The sequence below is a fragment of the Calypte anna genome, chromosome 2 (genome assembly GCF_003957555.1).
Source record: "Calypte anna isolate BGI_N300 chromosome 2, bCalAnn1_v1.p, whole genome shotgun sequence".
In the NCBI taxonomy this organism is placed as follows: Eukaryota; Metazoa; Chordata; class Aves; order Apodiformes; family Trochilidae; genus Calypte; species Calypte anna.
Genome location: NC_044245.1, coordinates 127,479,702 through 127,500,306, shown reverse-complemented (window position 1 = coordinate 127,500,306; position 20,605 = coordinate 127,479,702). Strand labels below are relative to the sequence as shown.

The 20,605-nt window shown below is 40.1% G+C and overlaps 2 protein-coding genes across 2 annotated transcripts in view; one reads left to right on the top strand and one right to left on the bottom strand.

Moving 5' to 3' along the window:
- Positions 1-10,506, bottom strand: part of TMEM67 (transmembrane protein 67) — a 28,281-nt gene extending 17,775 nt beyond the window's left edge. Inside the window, exons 1-9 of the mRNA XM_030444708.1 lie at positions 10,359-10,506; positions 8,529-8,617; positions 7,142-7,235; positions 5,611-5,710; positions 5,106-5,175; positions 4,923-4,997; positions 3,610-3,672; positions 1,075-1,229; positions 846-954 (exon numbers count right to left, since the gene is read on the bottom strand). Coding sequence (XP_030300568.1) covers positions 846-954; positions 1,075-1,229; positions 3,610-3,672; positions 4,923-4,997; positions 5,106-5,175; positions 5,611-5,710; positions 7,142-7,235; positions 8,529-8,617; positions 10,359-10,506 — 903 coding nt within the window. The remainder of the gene's footprint in view (positions 1-845; positions 955-1,074; positions 1,230-3,609; positions 3,673-4,922; positions 4,998-5,105; positions 5,176-5,610; positions 5,711-7,141; positions 7,236-8,528; positions 8,618-10,358) is intronic.
- An 890-nt stretch (positions 10,507-11,396) lies between these two features.
- Positions 11,397-17,808, top strand: RBM12B (RNA binding motif protein 12B). Its single transcript, XM_008502436.2, has 3 exons — positions 11,397-11,499; positions 14,411-14,456; positions 15,126-17,808. The coding sequence occupies exon 3, from the start codon at positions 15,154-15,156 to the stop codon at positions 17,227-17,229; it is 2,076 nt and encodes a 691-aa protein (XP_008500658.1). The 5' UTR covers positions 11,397-11,499; positions 14,411-14,456; positions 15,126-15,153; the 3' UTR covers positions 17,230-17,808.
- The last annotated feature ends 2,797 nt before the right edge of the window (positions 17,809-20,605 follow it).

The window sequence follows — 20,605 nt, the reverse complement described above, 5'->3', positions numbered from 1 at the left end:
AAAAGGCTGGAATAATAGACTGAATGCATCGATGATATAACTCCACTTATAGAGATTTGCAACAGAGATACTAAGATAAATGAAATATGGATAGAAATGCATGTGCAAGCACCAGAAGGAAAGGGTAAACACTGCACAGCAATAATGTAGAATGCTGTTCCCAGCAATACAATTAAGAAACAGGTTCTGATAAAACCATGGCATGGGCAACATATCAGCAAAAGAGTGTGTACCTTGGCACCTTCTCCAGGCACGCTGGAGAAGGACAAGAAAGTTTCAGCACATCACATATACCTCTTTTTTTCCAGTTAGCTCACTAGGAAAACTTACAAGAGGATGTATATATCTCAAATGAGGAAAAAAGTCCATCTTTCCCTCAGTTTTATGGAGACCGTAAGACACAACACTCTGAAGCAAAGGACAGTGCCAAAACTATTTATACCTAAGGAGTATAAAGGATTTGCCTAATTACTAGCTCATCACTGCCAATCCAGAGAAATCCTGAGGACATAATAGCTGGCATGCCTTGTTTCTTTTATCACACACAATTGATCCTGGTCAGACATTCAGGCAAGCACATTTTAGCCTAATGAGAATGCAGGTTTGAGAGTGTCAGCAAAATAAATGTGTGAGCAAGTGAATAAGTCAGTAAGATAATCTTACCTCAAGGCTTTCTGCATGTATATCCACTCCCTCTTCCAAAAGATCTCACATAAAGTTTTGTTACAGTAACTTCCTAAAAACTGTCTTTAGTGCAGCCACATCTGCAATGAATCTATACCTCTTTATGCAATTATGTCCTCTTCCTAGTGTCTGTTTCCCCATGTCTACTACCTAACACCTACCTTATCTGTTCCTTTAAAGCTGAAGACTGTAGGGAAATTATTTGCCTCAAGCACTTGGGATGCTAGTCCTGGTTGATCACCGTAATATAGCCATGGAAGATTATGCCTCCTGAAAACAATTACAATGTTTTTTTCTAAAGAAACACAGAGTTTTTCATCAAAGAACATTTAGAATAATAATTCCCATAACACATTACTGAAGACCAAGGTTATGGAAAAGGAAACTTACCAGAAGGCTATTGAATGAACATTGCCTAACCTTGCTGTGTTGACATAAATATCATGAAATAAACCACAGGCATCCATCCTTGAAGAACTCAAGGAGTTCATATTCATTACACACATATTTCCAAGAGCTTGGCATGCTGTTAGATTGGAGTACAACTGCAGTGGAGAAACACAAGAACATGGAAGAGTATTTCTTTACCCCTCCTTTTGGTGAGGAAGTCATAAAATTATCTTTCGTATGCCAGTCATTTTCACTTGAAAGTGAGATCTTGTTTTATCAACATCTAATATGTTCTTTCAGCCACTCAGATTCTGTATTTTTATAGGTTTGCAGATAGCAGCATGAACTCAATGCTCTCACTTTTCCTGTTTATTTTAGTTATGTCAGCATGGTAGTATGATATAAGAGAAATGTCAAAATCTCCATTTAGACACAAAGTAGGAATCAAAATGTTCAATATCCCTTAGGCTGTGTGACGAAGATGATTCCATCAAAGACTGAAGGCTAACAATTATAGTTCCATATATCACAAATATCTTCTTTTCAGTTTTAGTACTTTTCCTGTTCTGCTGTTCCTAAACTGTGTTGTATTTATACCACTGTTCAGTTTTGGAAAACAAACCACTGCCATGTGATAGAGAGAAGTCTGGCATCTGCGTGCTGTGATCAATGCACTGGTATTCATTTTCCACCATCTCCTGCTTTTGTGTGGATGAGATCAGTCACATTAAGGCAGCACCTCTGAAGGGCTGAGCAGGCTGAGGAAGACAAGCAGGATAAACTTATCTAAGTGACAAGAATAGTATCACTTTGTGAAAAAAAAGAATGGGATAAATAGGAGAATACATCTCAGAGATGTGTGTATGAGATGGCAATGAAATGAGCCACAAAGGTTATGTGGGGAAATTACTGAACAGAAAGAACTGTGCTGCAACACTGACAGAGAGAAAGCCTGCCAGTCTGGGAATTAGTCCTAGGAATTAAAAACATCCTTGAGAAGTGCAGCTGTCTACCTAAACACCAGAGACATTCTGATATACCACTGATAATGACTAAACCAAGGAGCTGTAACACCAACTTACCATCTGGAAAGGTGAAAAATATTCAGGAAAAGAGGAAATACATTCTAAGAAAGCAGGAACTGGCCAATGCTATTGGCTGTTCTAGCTGAAAGAGAAGAAAAAGTCTGGAAAAATAAAAACTGGTCTGAGAGAATATAAAACATCATCACCTATTGGCTGCTCCAGGTGGTGCAGTTCTACGCCCCTTATGTCTCTACAGTATAAAAATTACCTATTTTTCACCCGAAATGGAGAGTGAATCTGTCTGTCTGGATCTCTCTCTCACACATACACAAGCATACAGAGAACTCCCTCTGCAGAAACTTTTATATGAGCTCTTCTAGGCAGGTTACCAGAGCATTGCTGGGGATGCCTCCCTGACTCCAGACTCTGCAATGCAGATCATATTCAAAGTGAAGCTTTGTCCATAGTTTATTTCAAGTCCCTGCTCCTGGGAGCAGTTTGAGAAGCACTGTACTGGTATTGTTTTGAATAATATATCCACACAGACAGTCATATAGGTAATTGACCATAAGTATATTTGCTACTTTACTAGTCATAATTTTGTAGTTATATGTAATATTGAACTATATGTTTGCTATAATATTGAAATATATACTGGAATACGTATATATTTACTTTATTAGTCATTAGTATACTCACTTTAACAGTGGTAATTTGTACTAAACCATAATAAAGAAATGTAGGAAACAAAGACTCAGTGTGCTTGTGTGATAGTTTCCCATGAGCCCAGTGCTGTGATCTCTCTTCACCAGCAGGCCAGGTAATCCTTTGGGTTGTGACAGACTGGGAGAAAAGGTGGGGCCTGAGAAGTTACAAGCTGATGATGTGAGGAATGTGAAAGGGAAATCAGGATGTGTGATAATAGATTTGGTAAAAAGGAGGCAGAGGCACATCCCCTACACAAACTTGCATGGTTCTGTTGCTTCAGCTACTCTTCCACCCATGGTTGCTGCCACCCAGATCAATGTAGAGGTAAGTAACACTTGCATATACAAATGAAATTAAAGCTAAACATGATGTTGTTATGGTTATCCTTCACCACAAAAAGGAATTATTAACTGAAAGGCAAATGAAAGAGCTAAAGACCAGCTGCCAATGAAAACTGATCATGTAAAAAGTTAATTTTCTGAGTGATCCCTTCCTGGATATACTTAGTAACAGTTCACATGCCTACTAACTATTGCAGAAGTTTTTGTTTACAACCATTCCCCTTGTGAAGATTTCAACCCTGAAAACTTGCATAAATATTGACTGAAGACCAATAACCTTTCTAATAATTCTGTGTATATCGTTCTTTTTTATCTACTCTCATCTCTAAATAAGATTATTTAAAAATAAATATCAGACTTAAAAATAAGCAGTCTGACTTTCAAAAAAATAAAGTGCATGCTTTTACAGAAAGTTTTGCTTCTATATAAAAGAACAAACTGCAAACATTAATGAAACTCACCAAACAGGCAGAGGCTGAGGACTGCAAGTTTTTCAGAAACCATGCTGATGTCAATGTTAAACCCTGCAAACAAGGAACTACTTCACTGTCATTGGTCAGAACAATTTATCTGTAACATAACAGTCTGGAAAACTGTTTCAGCTAGAAGATGCTATTTATTATTTTCTGAAAGCTTTTTGTTCTTTGTAAATATCTAAACAGTTTAGTTCAAAACACAACCGGAATAAAACTAACTTTCTTCACATCCCTAAATTATACAAAATATACATAACAAGAGCAGAAATATTTACATTTTTAATATGGATACTGTGACAAAAGAGTTTTCTTTATTGGACAAGGTAAGTACTAAGAGTTTCAAGAGTAAAGTGCTGACTTTGTGTTAAATTTAAACTCAGCACCAAATTTGCCAAATTAAATATTTCACAACCTACTAATATATACTTATATATACTACTCATATCTGAAATAAGAATAGCGTTCATATATACTGTTAGCAACTGAAAAGGCATGATTCCAATAAAATATTATTTAGAGGAAAATAATAGCAGGACCAATATTTACTGGCAGGAAAATTGAAAACTGCTTTTTGCTTTCTTTAAAGCAGTAGCATTTTATTAATTTAAGAATCATTTACTGCCCACAGAGCATTTCCTGGATTCAGAATTACATAGAAACCAGTCCTAACTTTGAGCAGATTTCACAACTAATACAAAATCATTATGTAAAGCAATTAAAACATCTTCATTCTTCTCAATGGAACATATTTTCAATTATTAGCCTGAATTGGCTATAGGAGTGCAGCTGTTTCACACACAATCTCAAATTGTGTAGGTGTCCCTTTCCTTCTATCATCTTAAATCATTTAACAACTAAAAACATAATTTCAGGCTTTATATATATATATATATATATGTATATATCAGATATTTTACACAATCCCATTTTTACATATTAATGAGAAAATACATTAAAAAGGGACAGAGGCCCTAATGGACTCTTCTGCATATTTTTCTGATGAAAGTGTGTCTTAAATCCACACAATGGACCACTAACTACTTGTTTTGGTACTACATTTAAGTATATCACTATCCTTTTTCTGTTTCCAAGAGGGCATGAACTTTCTTAAATGTAGTCCATTAGAACAATACTTCCCTGGTCTACATGTCTGCACTTTATTTTGATGCAAATTACCTTGCAAACACCGTGCTCAGACAGCAAATGACCACCTTTGTTTTTCAGGAATGGAATTTAAAAGACTTAGTGAAAGTAAATAATCAGATAGCTTCAAAATGTTTTAGAATAAAGGCACTTACTAGCTGTCCAAAACGAACAGTTGCAACGCCCTTTGGGGGTAAGCTTTCTCTAGCACTGAAACACAATCCTCCAGTCTGAAGGAAAAAAAAACAAGAAACCAAAACAGAGCATGAATAAAAAACGTTTTTCAACATAGCTTTTCTTTCTCTCAGCTCCATTACAACAGGCATTCTTCTACTTACTAAAATGTTTGGGCTACTGCAGTCACAGGACTTGCTCACATTGATGAAGGTTTGTTCACATCGTACACACCTGTGGATCACAAACATGAAAAAAGCTCTTAAAATGGTAATTAACTGAGATTAAGTACTCAGTGAAAGCTGATTGTACAGTATGCCTGGCAACACTGTCAGCGTCTTCACTTGTTCTAACTTAAATCCTTAAGCCCTTCCCAATTTGTTTCTACTGCCAGTAGAGTAGAAATGAAGCTATATAAAATAAGCCAAAATAAGAATTCTGTTTCTCCTTGCAATCCAAAGCCTGCTTAAAGACACTAAAGAAAACCAAACAAACCAACAGAGCTACTTATCATATAAGGACTTCAGTGAACACAAAACATTTTGTGAGTATGATGCAGGATTGAGGATTTCCAATTCACTGTTAAAAATCTGTCTCCTCAAGAATATTCCATTTAAACAAAACATGACATGTTTGAATTAATCACCCCAAAATGAAAAGAATACTCACCTATTTCCTGACTCATCTGAAGCCGAGAACGACTGCTCACTTCCATTACAGTGTATGCATAGTGCTTCATTAAGTAAAACGCCATCAATACTTCTTTCCACTAACAGGAAAAGAAAAGCAACTGTGATAAAATTGCAGGATGCACAGTATGTCATGAAGGTTAGGGAAAGTGTGAAAAAAAAGTGTCTACACAGACCTAAAATCAATGCAAAGATTTTATTCAGAAAAAAAATTAGAGCACAACTTGCAAGTTACGTCCACTTCAAATGCACATTCATGGGCATTCCTTATAGCCGTGAACATGCATTTTTAGTTTTAATGAGAAATGCAGTATTTCATGTCCAGTTTTGTTGTTCACTTAGTTATTTATTCAGGAATTCAAACCAAGACTGTAAAGCTGAAACTCAAAACACTGATTTTCCAAAATACTGCAAAAAACCCCACCAAATTTTAATTTTAGTCTGAAATGATTCATGCAAATTTCACAAATTCAAAATGTCAAAATTCTACCATTCAGCAGCTACATAATTTGGCAGAAGATTTCAAGCCTAATTATTAAAACAAACAAACAAACAAAACAGAAAACAAACAAACAAAAAACCAACAAAAAACCCAAAGTGAATCAAAAGAATTGCAATACTAATATTCTTTCTGCATGTCAAATTACAGAATCAGCTTTGATCCAAATATTTTACCATAAAGGCTCAGGATGTATTTTGTAACTCACATTAAGTTTAAGGCAGATGATTTGGTATTCACTCTTTTACAGATTGCTACAAAAATATTAAATTAATGATGTGGAAAACAGTGATTCTCCAGTAGAAAATGCAACCAAAGTGGACATTAGTAATACATACTCAAATAATTACTGGAAAGAAAGTCTTTTCTGTCCTATGTCTTTAAAAATAAGAAAAACTGGTGTTGCCAAGAGCTTTTTTGTTTTCTGCCCTTGATGAAATTCATCATTTGCTCTTACTTTTTCACTGTGCAAGATCAGCAAGAATAAAGTTAACACAGACATTGAATTCAACATCAAAATTAATTTTCTTTGTTGACTGAAACTCATCTGCAACAATCAAAGAAATGAATTACATTGATATTAATGCAAAGCAGTTTGCTTGACTCGCTCATGCTATTCTGTTCCACCTACCCATATGTATAATTCCTGTACTGTGAAGTACCTATGGACTATATCCTTCAAAACATTTTAATGTTTTTTCTTAGCCTATATGGAGATTAATTTTACCCAAGTTTTAACGCCCTTACTTAGTGCCAACCAGCTTAAAAGAAGTGGTAGCAATATTTTTTTGGAACTTTTGCATAACAGTTTGGATTGCAACAAGTAATGGCACAGATTTATCTGCTGTCTTTCAGAAATGAGGCTTAAGATCAAAGGGAATGTTTCATTTTTAGGTTAGATATATATATATAACATTAAATTTCTTTCCATATTTAATAGAATAATATGCCTTAATAAACTCAAATATCTTAAATAGGCATAAATATCTCATAACTTGCATATATTTCTTACCTAATATTTCATTATTGAGGCATTTACATTTTCCTTCTGAAGTCAGACCTTTAGGGCAAGCAATACAATTCCACCCATCTCGAGTAACTCCGCTCTAAAATAAAATGTAAAACTTCTATAATTTAGAAAAACATAGACATCACCAAGTATCTGTGAAGAATGCCTGATCCAGATGCTGTTTAATAGAAAATCTGTTCAGATCCAGTAGCATCCATACATTCATAGGTTTTTAAAGATAAAAAAAGCTAGATGATAAAGCACAATAATTCCTATGCAGATATAGACTACGAAAAGCATTCTGAAGTTTTTCTGAGCCTATTAGCTACATTCTTTAATGAAGATAACAGCTGATTAAAAGTGTAAGGTTTAAAAAAATAGAGAGTCTACACTGGAAAAAAAATCAGTAAGCATAAGGCATAAATAGACATGAGTGTATATAAATATACAGAGGTAACTGTAAAAGAAGGAGTATGAAGTAATCAGCTTACATAACTGCATGGAACTTGGCATGTACCCAAACAGTTCACATCCACACTAATTTTATGCTAGGAGCAAGGTACACTACAGATCAAAACCACTGAGGAAATGAAGATAAATGCTTGTCCTCAGGTAATGCAGATGTTATTCCCTTCTCCACTAGCATAATTTTATCTGTGCATAAGCTCTGTCACAGGATCAAAGACAAGTGTCACCATTACAGGAAGGAGAAAGAAAGAGCAGAATGTTCAAAACACCAACAAGTATTTGACAGTGTCTTTGTCCTACACTGCAAGAAGCTGGAGAGAGGAGGAAGGCTGCTTACATTCCTCATTATTTCTTTATTTACTGTAGTGGGAAAAAGCTGGTTAAGCCTGGTGCTTCTGACTCAGTGCTGTGAAAATGACTCAAAAATTAAACTTTAATTTTCAACAAAGGTAGAAAGAGTTGACCAAACAACAAAGATATACAGAATTCAAGTAACATAATAGCAGAAGTGTATTTTGAAGTAAAGAGATAAAGTATCAGGAGCTATACAATAATAGGATTTATATAAATAATCAAAATCTATGAGCTCAAAAGCATCTTTGATATTGTATGAAACAGTGGTCTCCAGGCAAGAATAACATCAGATGAAGTAGAGAAGAAAAGCAATAGAAGAAAATGAAACATTTAAAATAGTCTTTATGGGGTCAAATTTATAATGAAAAAGTGCCTGCAAAAATAGAAACAAGAGATTCTAAAGAGAAAAAAATTACTAATTATAAGCATGGTCTGAAAAAATTCCAAGCAAAGACTGTCATATATAATAATAATTATAAATTAATGAAAAGTAACTTGCATTCAGAAGGCAATCTAAAGCTAAAAAAGTAGCAGTATTATGGCAAAGTATGAAAAGTTCAATAATTACCATGTTTTCTGGGCATTTTTCACAAATAATGGCGGACCCACCATTACTAGAAACCATTCTGTACCCTGGTTGACATACACATGAACTACCTGGAAAAAAATGTAAAATGCACTTTTATTCTATATAAAACTGATTTTTTTTCATAGAATAATGTAAATACTGAGATGATTAGTTCCTCCTTGCCACATTGCCATTTTTATCCATCCTCTCTATACCACCAGCACTGTATATTTGTATACAGTTTTGAACAGGAAATCAGTACTAAAAGCAGGATATATTTTATGCAAAGTTTTTTTCAAAACATAACTGTCATTTTTAAAGCTATTTTAAAGTCAAAGCATTAAAAACTGTGCACAAGGGTGATGCTTTATACTGAACAGCTTTCAGTGAACACCAAAACATACTTAACATTGGGTATGAAATGAAAGCAAACATGACTTCCATGGCACTTCATAGTGGACACCTGATAGTGCTTGTCATGGTTTAACACTGGCCCACATGTTTTTCAGAAATGTTTTCAGTCTCACTATCATGGACCTCTATCTGTATTTTTAAACACACGCTACAAACTAAAATTGATTCTACGTACTAATAAATTGCATTTATTTCAATTTAAGCTTAATGAATATGCATGTAAAATTATGTAAAATTCTCTGAAAAATGTTGTAACTGTAAAGTACCTCATAATGAGACCAGTTTACGTAAGCATCAGTCAAATGACAAATGATTCGTTCTTAACTATAAAGAAGAAAAAGCCCAATAGGATTAGATCAAATAAGAGAACTGAGTTGTGCCATTCACTGATGGCTGCATTTTTAGACCTGTTGCTTGAAAGCAGAATCCAGTGACAAGCCAGTGGCACAGGCAGACTGGCCCAGTCCTAAGTGGAATTCAGACAAGATACAAACAGGAGACTGAGTGACAGCGACTGACATCAACAAATAAATCCTTGGCCCCTGATGGAATTTCTCTCTCCTTGAAGCCCTTGCATTACAGAGTTGAGCCTGAAAGGGGGGGGGGGGTTTACAGTGCCAGACATCCACATTGTCAGGGGTCTGAAGGCTATTACAGTGCATTTTTTCTGCAAATAAAGTATGGGGCTACTCTTTTCAGATGCCATTATGGTGGAAGAGGTGACCAGCTTTTTCACAGTTGTGAACAGAGCCACCCAAATCACTGCACCCGAGTGAGGTACCAGTTCTAAAGCAAATTGGGTCCTCGTCTCAAATGTCTTTCTGTACACACAACGCTGAACTCCCACTTCTTTGGACTGTCTGTTTATAAAAGATGGATGCTACCATACCATTTATCTCCTAAAGTGGGTGAACTACCATCTGTATTTTTCATTTAGGACTGCCAAGGGGTGTTGTGCACACTCCCCATTCCCACGTGTGACTCGGGATTTGGACGTGTACAGCCTGACGATCCGAGGCATCTCACAGCTCAGACACTTCCCATCCCAGACATTCCAGGTTTGCAAGGAGTTTCAAGTTATGGAAGTGTTCAAGAACAGAAATTCGGGACCTTACAAAATTATACTGTGAACACCTATAATTATACAAATGCCTGAGGGAAGATTTATAAAAAAAAAAAAAAAGGTCCACGGACTTTTCTCAGGGATGTATCTCGGACACAGTTGTGCTGTGGCCACTGATGTCTTTATGGGAACCTGGGCCTCTCCCCTGCCTCTTCAGACATGCCCCCGAGGACTGGTGTTTGACCATCAAACCCCGAGCCCAAGCTTGGCATCCGCCGCTGCCGGCGTCGGATTTCAGCGCTGAACTGCCTGAGCCCCGCCTCCCCCCCGTACGGCTGGGCCGGCTCGCTCACCGCCGGCGCTCTGTCGCTGGTGATCCCCGCAGGGCCCGCAGGCCAGGCGGGAGATATCGAAGTATCGGTCGTGGCCGCAGTCGGCGGGTCGCTGCAGGGGGAGGGAGAAGCCGCCGCGGGCGGGGGGCAGCGGCGCCATCGCCGCCATGGCCAGGAGCAGCGCGGCGGCCGCCTCGCGCCCCGACGTCGCCATGGCTACCCGCGGCTCCTACGGCGCGCCCTGATTGGCCACCTGCAGCCCCTACGGCAAGCGCGAGGAGCCCGGCGCAGCAGGCGAAGCGTTCGGGGGTCGGCAGCGTCCCCGTCTAGGGAAGGGTTTGGGGTACCGAGTGCGGAAGCGCGGGGAACGGGGGGAACCCAGCCGGACGGGGGAGCAGCCGGAGACAAAATTCAAGTTTTGAGGTTTTCTCTTGGCTTGTTTCGGAAGATGGAGGCGGATGAGATTAGCGGGAAGAAACAACGAAGAGAACCCGAGGTGTGGTTCGCACTTTTTGGTACCATCATCTTTAAAAGTTACACAGCGTATAATGGAAACGCAGTCTGCGTGCCGTTTCCGTCGAGAGAAAACCAGCAACAACGGCAAAGGAACGGGTGCAGTTACCTGCTCCTTCACCCGCCACAACGCTCTCAAACATCAGCAACATTTGGCAGGGCGCTTTGTGACCCGGACTCTCATGATTCCTCCCGCCCTTTTCCTGGGTGCGAACTGCCTGTCATGACTCTCTGTATTAGCACTGCTCGGAAGCTTGGATGCTTATCCCAGGAAATGCTTTGTACCGTGCCAGGGCACCGCCAAACGCCACAGGGCAGCGCTTCCCTTCCCAGCCGAACCAGACCCGGGACCGCGCATGCGCAGCGGCGGGAGCGCGGGTTGCGAAGCGGCCTTCTGCGGCGCGGAGCGCTCGGAGCATGCGCACAGGGAGGTACCAGGCGCCGTGCGACGGGGCGAGAGGGGGCCGGAAGGATTCGTGCGGGTCCGACCGTAGGGGTGGAGGGGAGAGGGTCGCGCAGGCGCAGTGCGGGCTCTCCGCGGGCTGCCGCGGGGTTGGGGGGCAGCGGAGGAGGACGCCATCTTGGTGGTGCTGTGCGGGAGCTTCGGGGAGCGGGGCTCGGCGCCGAGCCGGTCCTAGTGCCGTGTCCGGTGGGTGGATAACGTGAGGGAGAGCGCGGCGCTTCCCGGGGCGCTGCGTGTAACCAGGTGCGCGGGGGCTCAATCCGTGAGCCGCTTCTCAGCAGCTCAACCTTCGCGGAACCGCTGCGCGGCTGTTCCCCAGGGCTGCGGCCTCCCCGTGCCGTCTCGCTGCCCGTCACCCTTCCCTCTCCGGTGCCTACCTTCAGGCCTGTCCCGGTGCCGTGGGGAGCCTGGCCTTCTCCGCGGGGTCGGATAACAAACAAGCGGCTTCGGGCGGGCCGGGGCGCTTGCGGAGCGGCCTCTCCCTCACCCCGTCCCCCTCCCTCACCGTTCCCCATCCCGCTACCCGCGGCCCTGGGCTTCGGCCCCTTCAGGGCTTATGCCGCGTCGTCTGTGGTCGGAGCGGTGTAAGAGCCGATGCGGGCCCGCCCTCGAGCGGGGCTGCGGGCCCCTCGCTGGCTTTCTCCATCCGGCTGCGCTCGGAGCGGCCCCGTGCTCCGGCCGGCCGAGCGGCGAGCCCGGCTGCGGAGCTTAAACGCGACTTCCTTCAGCAATGTAGTAATTGTCATTGCCAAAAGCTCCCTTCGATTTTTAAAAAGGTTGGGCTGAGAAACCGGCCTCTCATGCACCAGTTATCTTCAGAGCGGCTGAGTTTCATCCTTGGGGCATTTCTGTTTGTTTTCTTTCAAAGTTGCATGCGCGCTGCATGCAGGCTGGAAATCTCAACGTTGTGGTAAAAAATATTTGTGTAGTGCAGGCTTAGTTGCCTACAACGTTGGCAAAAGTTGTTTGGTTTTGGGATTTTTGTTAGTGAAGTTTTAGTGGTATTTGGAATTTTCTGAGGTCGTGGAAGTATAGGTAAAACACTTCTTAAATCAGTGTGCATGCTTCTGTGGTTTTAAATTAGTGGCATGAAGTTGCAGTCTGTTATCTTTATCGTTGTGCTATGAAGTCTGCTCAGTTAATTGGTCTTGGGTTTGTGTGACATTTTCATACCAAAGTCAGTCGTCTTAGCCATTCACTTTAAATTCTCTGATGGCTCGTTTACACTTTCTGCCAATGCTCGATTGTCAGTAAAAGTTTATTATTTGAACTGGCATTACTATTGGTGGACTTCTTAAATGCCACACTATGATCTGGAGTCACAGTGTTTGGTTTTCAGCACTGAAAGCTGTATGTTGTATCCGTGGTACATCGTGGAGAACTTGCAGTTTATCACTGAAGAAATAACGAGGAGATACGTTCTGAAAGCTCTTTAAAAATTGGGATAAAAATACAGAGTTGTGAAATTCAGAACTCTTACAGATAATAAATACATCATGAAGTAGCAGGGCAGCAGATTTGATTTTTCAAGACATGAAGGTTCTATGAGAAAATTCTGCCCGTGAATTCTCCTTGTTTTTTGGCATTGCCATCACATCTGTTGAGAAGATAAAGTGTACTGGGTCTGGCTGGGATGGAGATAATGTTCTTCACAGTAGCTGGTAAGGTTCTGTGTTTCGGATTTGTGGTTGAAAGAGTTTTGAGGACACATCGGTGTTTTGACTATGGCTGAACAACGCTTGCACGGTGCCAAGGCTTTATCCTTTTTTCTCCCATTCTGCCACCCCGGTGAGCGTGCTGGGAGTAGGAAAGAAGCTGGGAAGGGAACACAGCCAGGACAGCTGACCTAAACTGACCAAAGGGATGTTTCATGCAATGTAACGTCATCATGCTCTGCAACAAAAACTGAGGCTGAGGAAGAAGGAGGCTTTTGTTTTACTGTTTGGTCTGGGGGCACATTTCTAATTGGTTTCTACAGTGGTTGATATTTGGAGGCAGGGTGGACATTGGTCAGCCTATGGGAGGTGTCTGTCTTCACAAGTGTTCTTGCCTGTATTTTTTCTCCATCCTGTGTGTGGAAAAGAGGAGTGAACAATCAGCTATGTGGGTATTAGGCTGCTGGCAGGGGTCAGTCCAACACAGAAATCAGAGAACTGATGATCTTTAGTGAAGTTACCGAAACAGGCAGTTGTTTTCAGTTTGTTGTGCTGATTGAAGAAGTAATGTAGAATCCACTGGTTACAGAATTTGGGCTTTGCTCTTGTTTTGTGAAGCTCAGGTGGAGTGATAGTTGCTCTTATCAGTAGAAAACTTGGTGTCAGGATTGTGGTTCTTGTCGTTTTTTATTGAGCAAAGGGTTTGTACAAGGGATATTCTCAAGCACTTGTCACTGGAGCATTGGGCTCTTGGTTTTTTGAAGGGATGTAGTAATTTGCTGCAGGAGCTGGTGTTGTGATAGTACTGTGCTGTGTACTGTGTGATGTTAGATAATGTTGAAAGTCAGGATAAGTTTAAGTCAGTGTGTGTTTGAGAGGCAGGAAACATAAAGGGAATATACTGAGGTTTGCTTTGTAAATTAAGTACATTCTCAAGTTTCCTTGTTAGATATTTTTGCTGTATCATTTGTCTTCACTGTGTATGTTAAGTGCAGTGCTTGACTGGTGAGTAGCACACTCTTGTGAACTTTGAAAGTGGGTGGATTTCAGAAGAATGGACACATCCTGTCATCTTGAGATGGAGTTACGCATCTTTCAAGGACTCAAAAAGAACTGAATTGAGAATTTTTCCCCCTAATACACTGTCAGTCTGTTTCATTTCAACGGTACACTGTGGCACAGTTGGTGACTGAGTAATCTCATCGTGTTTTCATCATTCCCAGAAGTCTTAAATTTTGAATTTCTTATGCATCTAAAATGGAAACATCAGGATGCAGTGTGTAGCATCTTGGAACGTGGAAGGAAGTCTTCAGAGTATTCCAGATTGTGGGTTCATTACATGCTTGGCTTTAACATTAGCCTCTGCTATGGATGAGCTGCAGCAGTATGTAAAGCCAAGTACAGATATCAGCCATTAATTATGTTTCGTTTTCTTTCCACAGTTAATTTGATTTTACAGACTTTATCAGGTCTTCAAAGCAGAAACAGGTAAGCTGCCAAAAGCTTAACACTTCTGAGTATTGTGACGAGATCATACACGGCCTTTTTTTCTCACAGACAGCTGGGAACTAGGATTTGCTCTCTTGAGTGCATGTGGCTGCTGCAGTTAGTAGTATTCTGAGTACATGAGAAACTGATCACTAGGTAGAACAACTCGTTGGCATCACTGTTGGTGAATTACTTCATTTTCCAGTGACGTAGTTACCTTTTTTCCTTCCTCCTTTTATCATCTAGTATTTTCTGAGTTACTGTTACAAGGGTCCTGCTGAAAAGTACACAGGGTTATGGTTTTTTTTGTTGTTCCTTAGAACTGGGTAGAGGTCTTGGCATAGAGTAACAATGCTGTGAAATACTTGAGGTGTTCTTTAGGTATCATGGATGGTGAGAAGTGACCTAGGTGGATTTTGTTGCCCTTAGGATAGGGAGGATTGATAGACTTGTGCATGTGTGCTGGTGGAGTAGCTAACTGTTCTGACCAATTAACTTTCAGTGAATCTTGTTTTAATCTTGTTCTAGTGAACTTGTGGGTTTTTTGATACTTTCCCTCTTGATTGAGACAAGGACAGTCATTAAAAAGGTTCTAGCTTCTTAAGTGTTAAGTCACTGTAATAGCTGAGTACTAAAGACGTGCTATCATGTGTACCTTTTTGTCTGCAGGTGATTTTTGCTGTGGGTTGAGCTCAGCATGGCTGTAGTCATCCGTTTACAGGGGCTTCCTGTTGTTGCGGGTCCTGCAGATATTCGTCGTTTCTTCTTGGGATTGAATATTCCTGATGGAGGTGTGCATATTATTGGAGGAGAGATGGGGGAGGCTTTTATTATATTTGCAACAGATGAAGATGCACGGCGTGCCATGAGCTGTTCAGGAGGGTTTATCAAGGACTCGCGCATAGATCTCTTTCTCAGCAGCAAGGCTGAAATGCAGAGTACCATAGAAATGAGCCGTAAACGGTTTGATCGCTCTAGAAGAACAGGTACTAATGGTTCTGGTGCCTCGGGTGTTGGAGACATTCCACATTTAGTCACACCTTTTCCAAAAGGAATGAGCAAAGCTGGTTACAGTCCACCAAGTCACCCGGAGGCTGCTTTCCATACCAATGGCACAAGACACGGTGATTTAGGTATGCCCAAGTCAAGCTATCAGTCAAGGAAGGATTGTGTTCCCTTTAACCCAGATGATCTTTACTTATTTCTCCGGGGTATACCTTACTCTGCAACAGAAGATGAAGTACGTGCTTTCCTTGCTGGGATAGACGTGGATGGAGTGATTCTGATAAAGCATCGCAATGGTTTGAACAATGGGAATTGCTTGGTAAAATTTGCTACGCCTGCTGATGCCTTAGAGGGACTTAAACGTCATAGGCAGTACATGGGTCAGAGATTTATAGAAATAAGCCCATCTACAGAGGAACGGTGGATTGAGTATGGTGGGAGAGTAGACATGCCAGATGAAATGGATCACTTTTTGTGTGAAGATCACTCTCCCAGAAGCCCAGGCTACATGCACTTAAGGAAGCATTCTCATTCAAGATCACCAAGGAGACAAAGAACACGTTCTCGCTCACCTCCCAGCCAGGAATATTACATACACTTAAGGAATTTATCTATTAATTTGGAGAAGAGAGATTTGAAAGCTTTTTTTCCTGGTCTGGATATATGCAGCAAACAAATCAAGCTTCTAACAGATAAGCATCAGAGGAGGACTAGAGATGCTTTTGTGATGTTAAGGAGTGAGAGAGATTATCAGGCTGCTTTGGAATGTCATAGAAAGGTTCTTCTCAATCGTTCTGTTTACATTTTTCCAATTTCAAAAAAGTCAATGTTGAAAATAATTGATTCTTGTGAGAGGAAGAGATCACAGGACAGAGAACATCTGGGACAGGCCTTATCAGAAAAAAGTTATCGGGAAGGTCATTCTGGCCCTAAGACGTGTGCTTATGTAAGGAATTTGCCATTTGATGTGTCAAAACTTGAAGTGCAAAAGTTCTTTGCAAGATTTGATGTTGATGAAGATGATATTTACTTGCTCTATGATGACAAAGGAGTTGGGCTGGGAGAAGCACTAGTGAAGTTTAAGTCTGAAGAACAAGCCATGAAAGCAGAAAATTTGAATCGTCGAAGGTTCTTGGGGACGGAGGTGTTAGTAAGACTTATATCAGAAGAGCAGATGGAGAAGTTTGGTGTAACTGTGCCATTGTCTGCACCAAGAGAAATGCAGGGTCATTCACATCCATATGATAGAGGTGAGCTTTCCCGCCCAGTTGGTTCACCATCTGGGCCACCACAAGGGCCACCCATGCATTCCTTTGGTCCCCCTGGGAACTTCAGGCATCCTTCTGAATTTAGGCACCCCCCTGAGGACTTCATGTGCCCTCCTAAGGATTTTAGAGGTCCTCCACCCCTCATGGATTTTGGTGGTGAGAGTGAACATTTTGGCAGAATGGAATTCGGGAATAATAAAATGGGGAATTTTCCTGAAGGAAGATTTATGCCGGATCCAAATTTCAGTGGTGGTTCTGATCATGTGGTTCCTATTCGATTGAAAAATTTACCTTTTAAAGCTACTCCTAATGAGATTCTGGATTTTTTCTATGGCTACAGAGTCATACCAGAGTCAGTTTCTGTACAGTATAATGAGCATGGATTACCTTCGGGTGATGCCATTGTTGCTATGACAAACTATGAGGAAGCTATGGCTGCTATTAATGAACTGAATGATAGGCCAATTGGTTCACGGAAAGTTAAGTTGAGCTTGCTGTAAAGGAGGAAAAGATGCTCTAGAATGAAACACTCTAGATTGGACAGTATTGACAGTAATTCTCACTTTTTTAATTACTGGAAGATGCAGAAGAAACTGTTCCTATCACCGGTTGTAAATAATAACTAGTTCAGTTGTTTAGCTCTTGGTTGAAATACCTGTATGGTTAAGAGAACTGTATTGTGCCTACTTCTTGTGGCAAACGAGCCCAGAAGTTCTGGAGGACACTGAATGTCTAACATCAAGGTATAATGACATGGAGTTCTAATGCTTTGGGTTTCTTTTTTAGTTTGCTGTAATTCCGTGTCCCGTGAGTTTGCATCAAATAAAAATATAAGTGTTGGTTGATTTACCACACGAACGGTTCAAACAACAATTTCAGTGCTACCTGCATTAGTAAATAGCACTTCTTACTGAGGTTAGCTTAATAAAATTTAATTTTTTAAAATTTTTTATTTGTGTGAACTGTTCAGGTTTTCCTTGGTTTCATATGGTTGCAGACATTCCTGTTTAAAGATAGAAGAGCTTTCTGTTCACATTAGCTAGCTTTGCAATTTTTTAAAAATAAAAACTAAATTGACATTAAATGTGTGTGTTACATTTAAAAGTTACCTAGTTAAATATTGAGCAAACATGGGTCTTAGTTAGAAGGCTGTAATTAGAGAATGGTTTGGAGTGGGACCATCTAGTTCCAACCCCACCTCCCACTAGACCAGGTTGCTCAAAGCCCCATCCAGCCTTGCCTTCAGCACTTCAGGGATGGGGCATCCCTAACTTCTTTGGGCAACCTGTTCCAGTGTCTTTCCACCCTCACAGTAAAGACTATTTTCCTAATACCCAATCCTGACTGCTTCCTCCAGAAATGGCAGACTGTTACAGTTAAGTTTTAACACTGCAAAATCACTTGGCTAGACTTTGTTTTATCACTGCAGTACCTTGAGGCAGAAAGTGACCCTTCAAATTAGATCAAGAATTCTGACCAGCCTGAACTTTCAGAGTGGTCTTAATCTCCATGTGCTTGTAATATGAATATTAACTACCTAATGACATCTGGATGCATTCCAGGTAAATCTAATTAGTTGCAACTAACATCTGTTGCTGCCAACCAACTGTTACTTTCTTATGTAGGAAAAGAAATGCTTATGTCAGTATTTAGAATGCTTTGGTTGGTTTGATAGTAGCATATTTAAACTCTAGGAAGAAATTAAAACTATCCTGTTTGAAGAAAAACTGCATCTTCAACGTTCAGGTTTAGTAGGAAATTTTGGTTATGTGGATAAGGACTTGGTACTGTTGTTGATACTGCATATCTACAAGATAATACTTTAAGTACTCATAAATTTTATGAAGTTTTAGTCCCCCTCTGAAGACAACAAAGTTGCAATTTGGTGATGAAAACTGGTTTTAACCTTTACTAAGGCAATTCAAAACATCCTAGATTCATCGAGTTGAGGTTGGAAGGGATCTGGAGGTCTGTACTCCAACCTCTTTATCAAGACAGCATCAACTAGAACAAGTTATTCTGGGCCTTGTCCCTTGTATTTTGAATAGCTTTATGGATAGAAAACACAGCTGCCTCACTGGTGATCAAACCTTAATTACTTTTTTTTTAGATAAAGTCATCAATATTACTAAACTACCGTGTAAATTTTGAGTAAAACCAAACAAAATCAAGATTGTTTGTTCTACAATTTTTAAAATGCCAGTGTAGCTTTATTTCTTCTGCGTATTACCTCTGTTTCAAGTGCTAGGGAAAAAAGATTTTTAATGAGAATCATTATGTCTGTATATGTACATTCCTCTGACCAAAGAAAGTTAAATGTGGACAAATTTTCAAATTCCAACATAATTTCTTTTGCTGTCTGGTAGGAATTACCTTCAGAAGCATACAGTTCTGAATCCTCCCCTGAATTTAAATGCAATTAAAAATAAAACCTCACAATTCAGTGCTTTTATTTCATAGCTGCTTTAAAAGATCAAGGAGCCAGAAGACTGCAGGGAAAAAAAAAGATTTGTTATGAGAATCTTCATAATAAAATTGTCTGACCTAACCATGTTGTTTAAAAATTTGTGATTATTTTTGTAAGCTAAACTCCATACAACCAATTCTTGCCTCTTATCAGCTGTGTTGTAAATGCAAATGCAACCAACTTCCTCAGACCATCTGAGGCAATTTCTTGGTTTTAAAGTTCTATCACGCAGCAGGATTTCAGACATTGAAAAGAAATTGAGAACCTTTTTTCCATGATTCTAGAGCAGTGCTGGTACACACACACAAATTCTTGCAGTGAAAAAGATGTTTTGGAAACTGGAAAGATAGGGGAGTTTTGTAGGGGTTTTTGGCAGTTAAGTGTGAGATTATATTTTAGAAAAAACATGAGCTGTTCTTAATAAAGTCTGAGTAATTGCTGATAAAATACCATTTATTTTTAGCATGGTAAACTCTTTCCCCCCCCTTAAGAAATTGTAAAGCTTAAAATGGTAGAGGTGATAATTAAGTAATTGCAAATATATTTTGTTTGCCCTATAGCTAATTAGCCTTTAATTTGAAATCAGATTAGCATTTATGACTAGTGTAGTTTAATTAGAAATGTGTGATCTACAGGCTGTAAAAGGTTTTTTTTTAAAGCTCTGTAAAGACACAAGCTGTACTTCAAAGTATGCAGAGGTGATCTGAAGCAGAGGGAGGTTGGGAAGGGTTGCCATTACATCTGTAAATAACGCTAAAAAGACAGTTAATTGAGTCTCAGTTGGTAGCTGTACCTTGCTAATATGTTTTGGTTGGTGGTTTACCCTTCCCCCCCCAAACAGGGAATGTGTTTGTGTACACACAGGCATTATATTCTGATTTTGCCTGAACAGATGGTACAAGGTGCATGGTATGGTGACAGCACTTTTTGATAATAAGGGTCTTATAACTTCATCTGTTTAATGCTTTGGAGGAACTATACTTTCAGCAGAAAGGACACATCACTTAGAGTCTCTGATTAATTACATGACAGATTTATGCTCTTCCTTTCTAGTACCATCCATATAGCAGAATAACAAAGGAAATGCTGCAGTTTGTGGTGTTGATGCAGAATATAGTTTCCTTAGTTATATTTACTTTAAGGTCTCTTTTCCTATCATTGCCCCAAAAGTTGTGCTTGAAGACCAATCTCTATCATCAAAATTCTGTTAATAGTGGGAATTTACAGAAGCAGCTTGAGGAAAGCCATAACATGACAATCTGATGAGTACAACGCAATCCTTGGTCCCAAAGGGATGGGCCATCATGTTCAATGGAGTGGGAAAATACTCAGCAAGAATGGATACAAGCCTGCATCATCTGCACATCAGTGGTCAAAAATGTGTCTGAACAAATGGAGTTCTGTCAGTC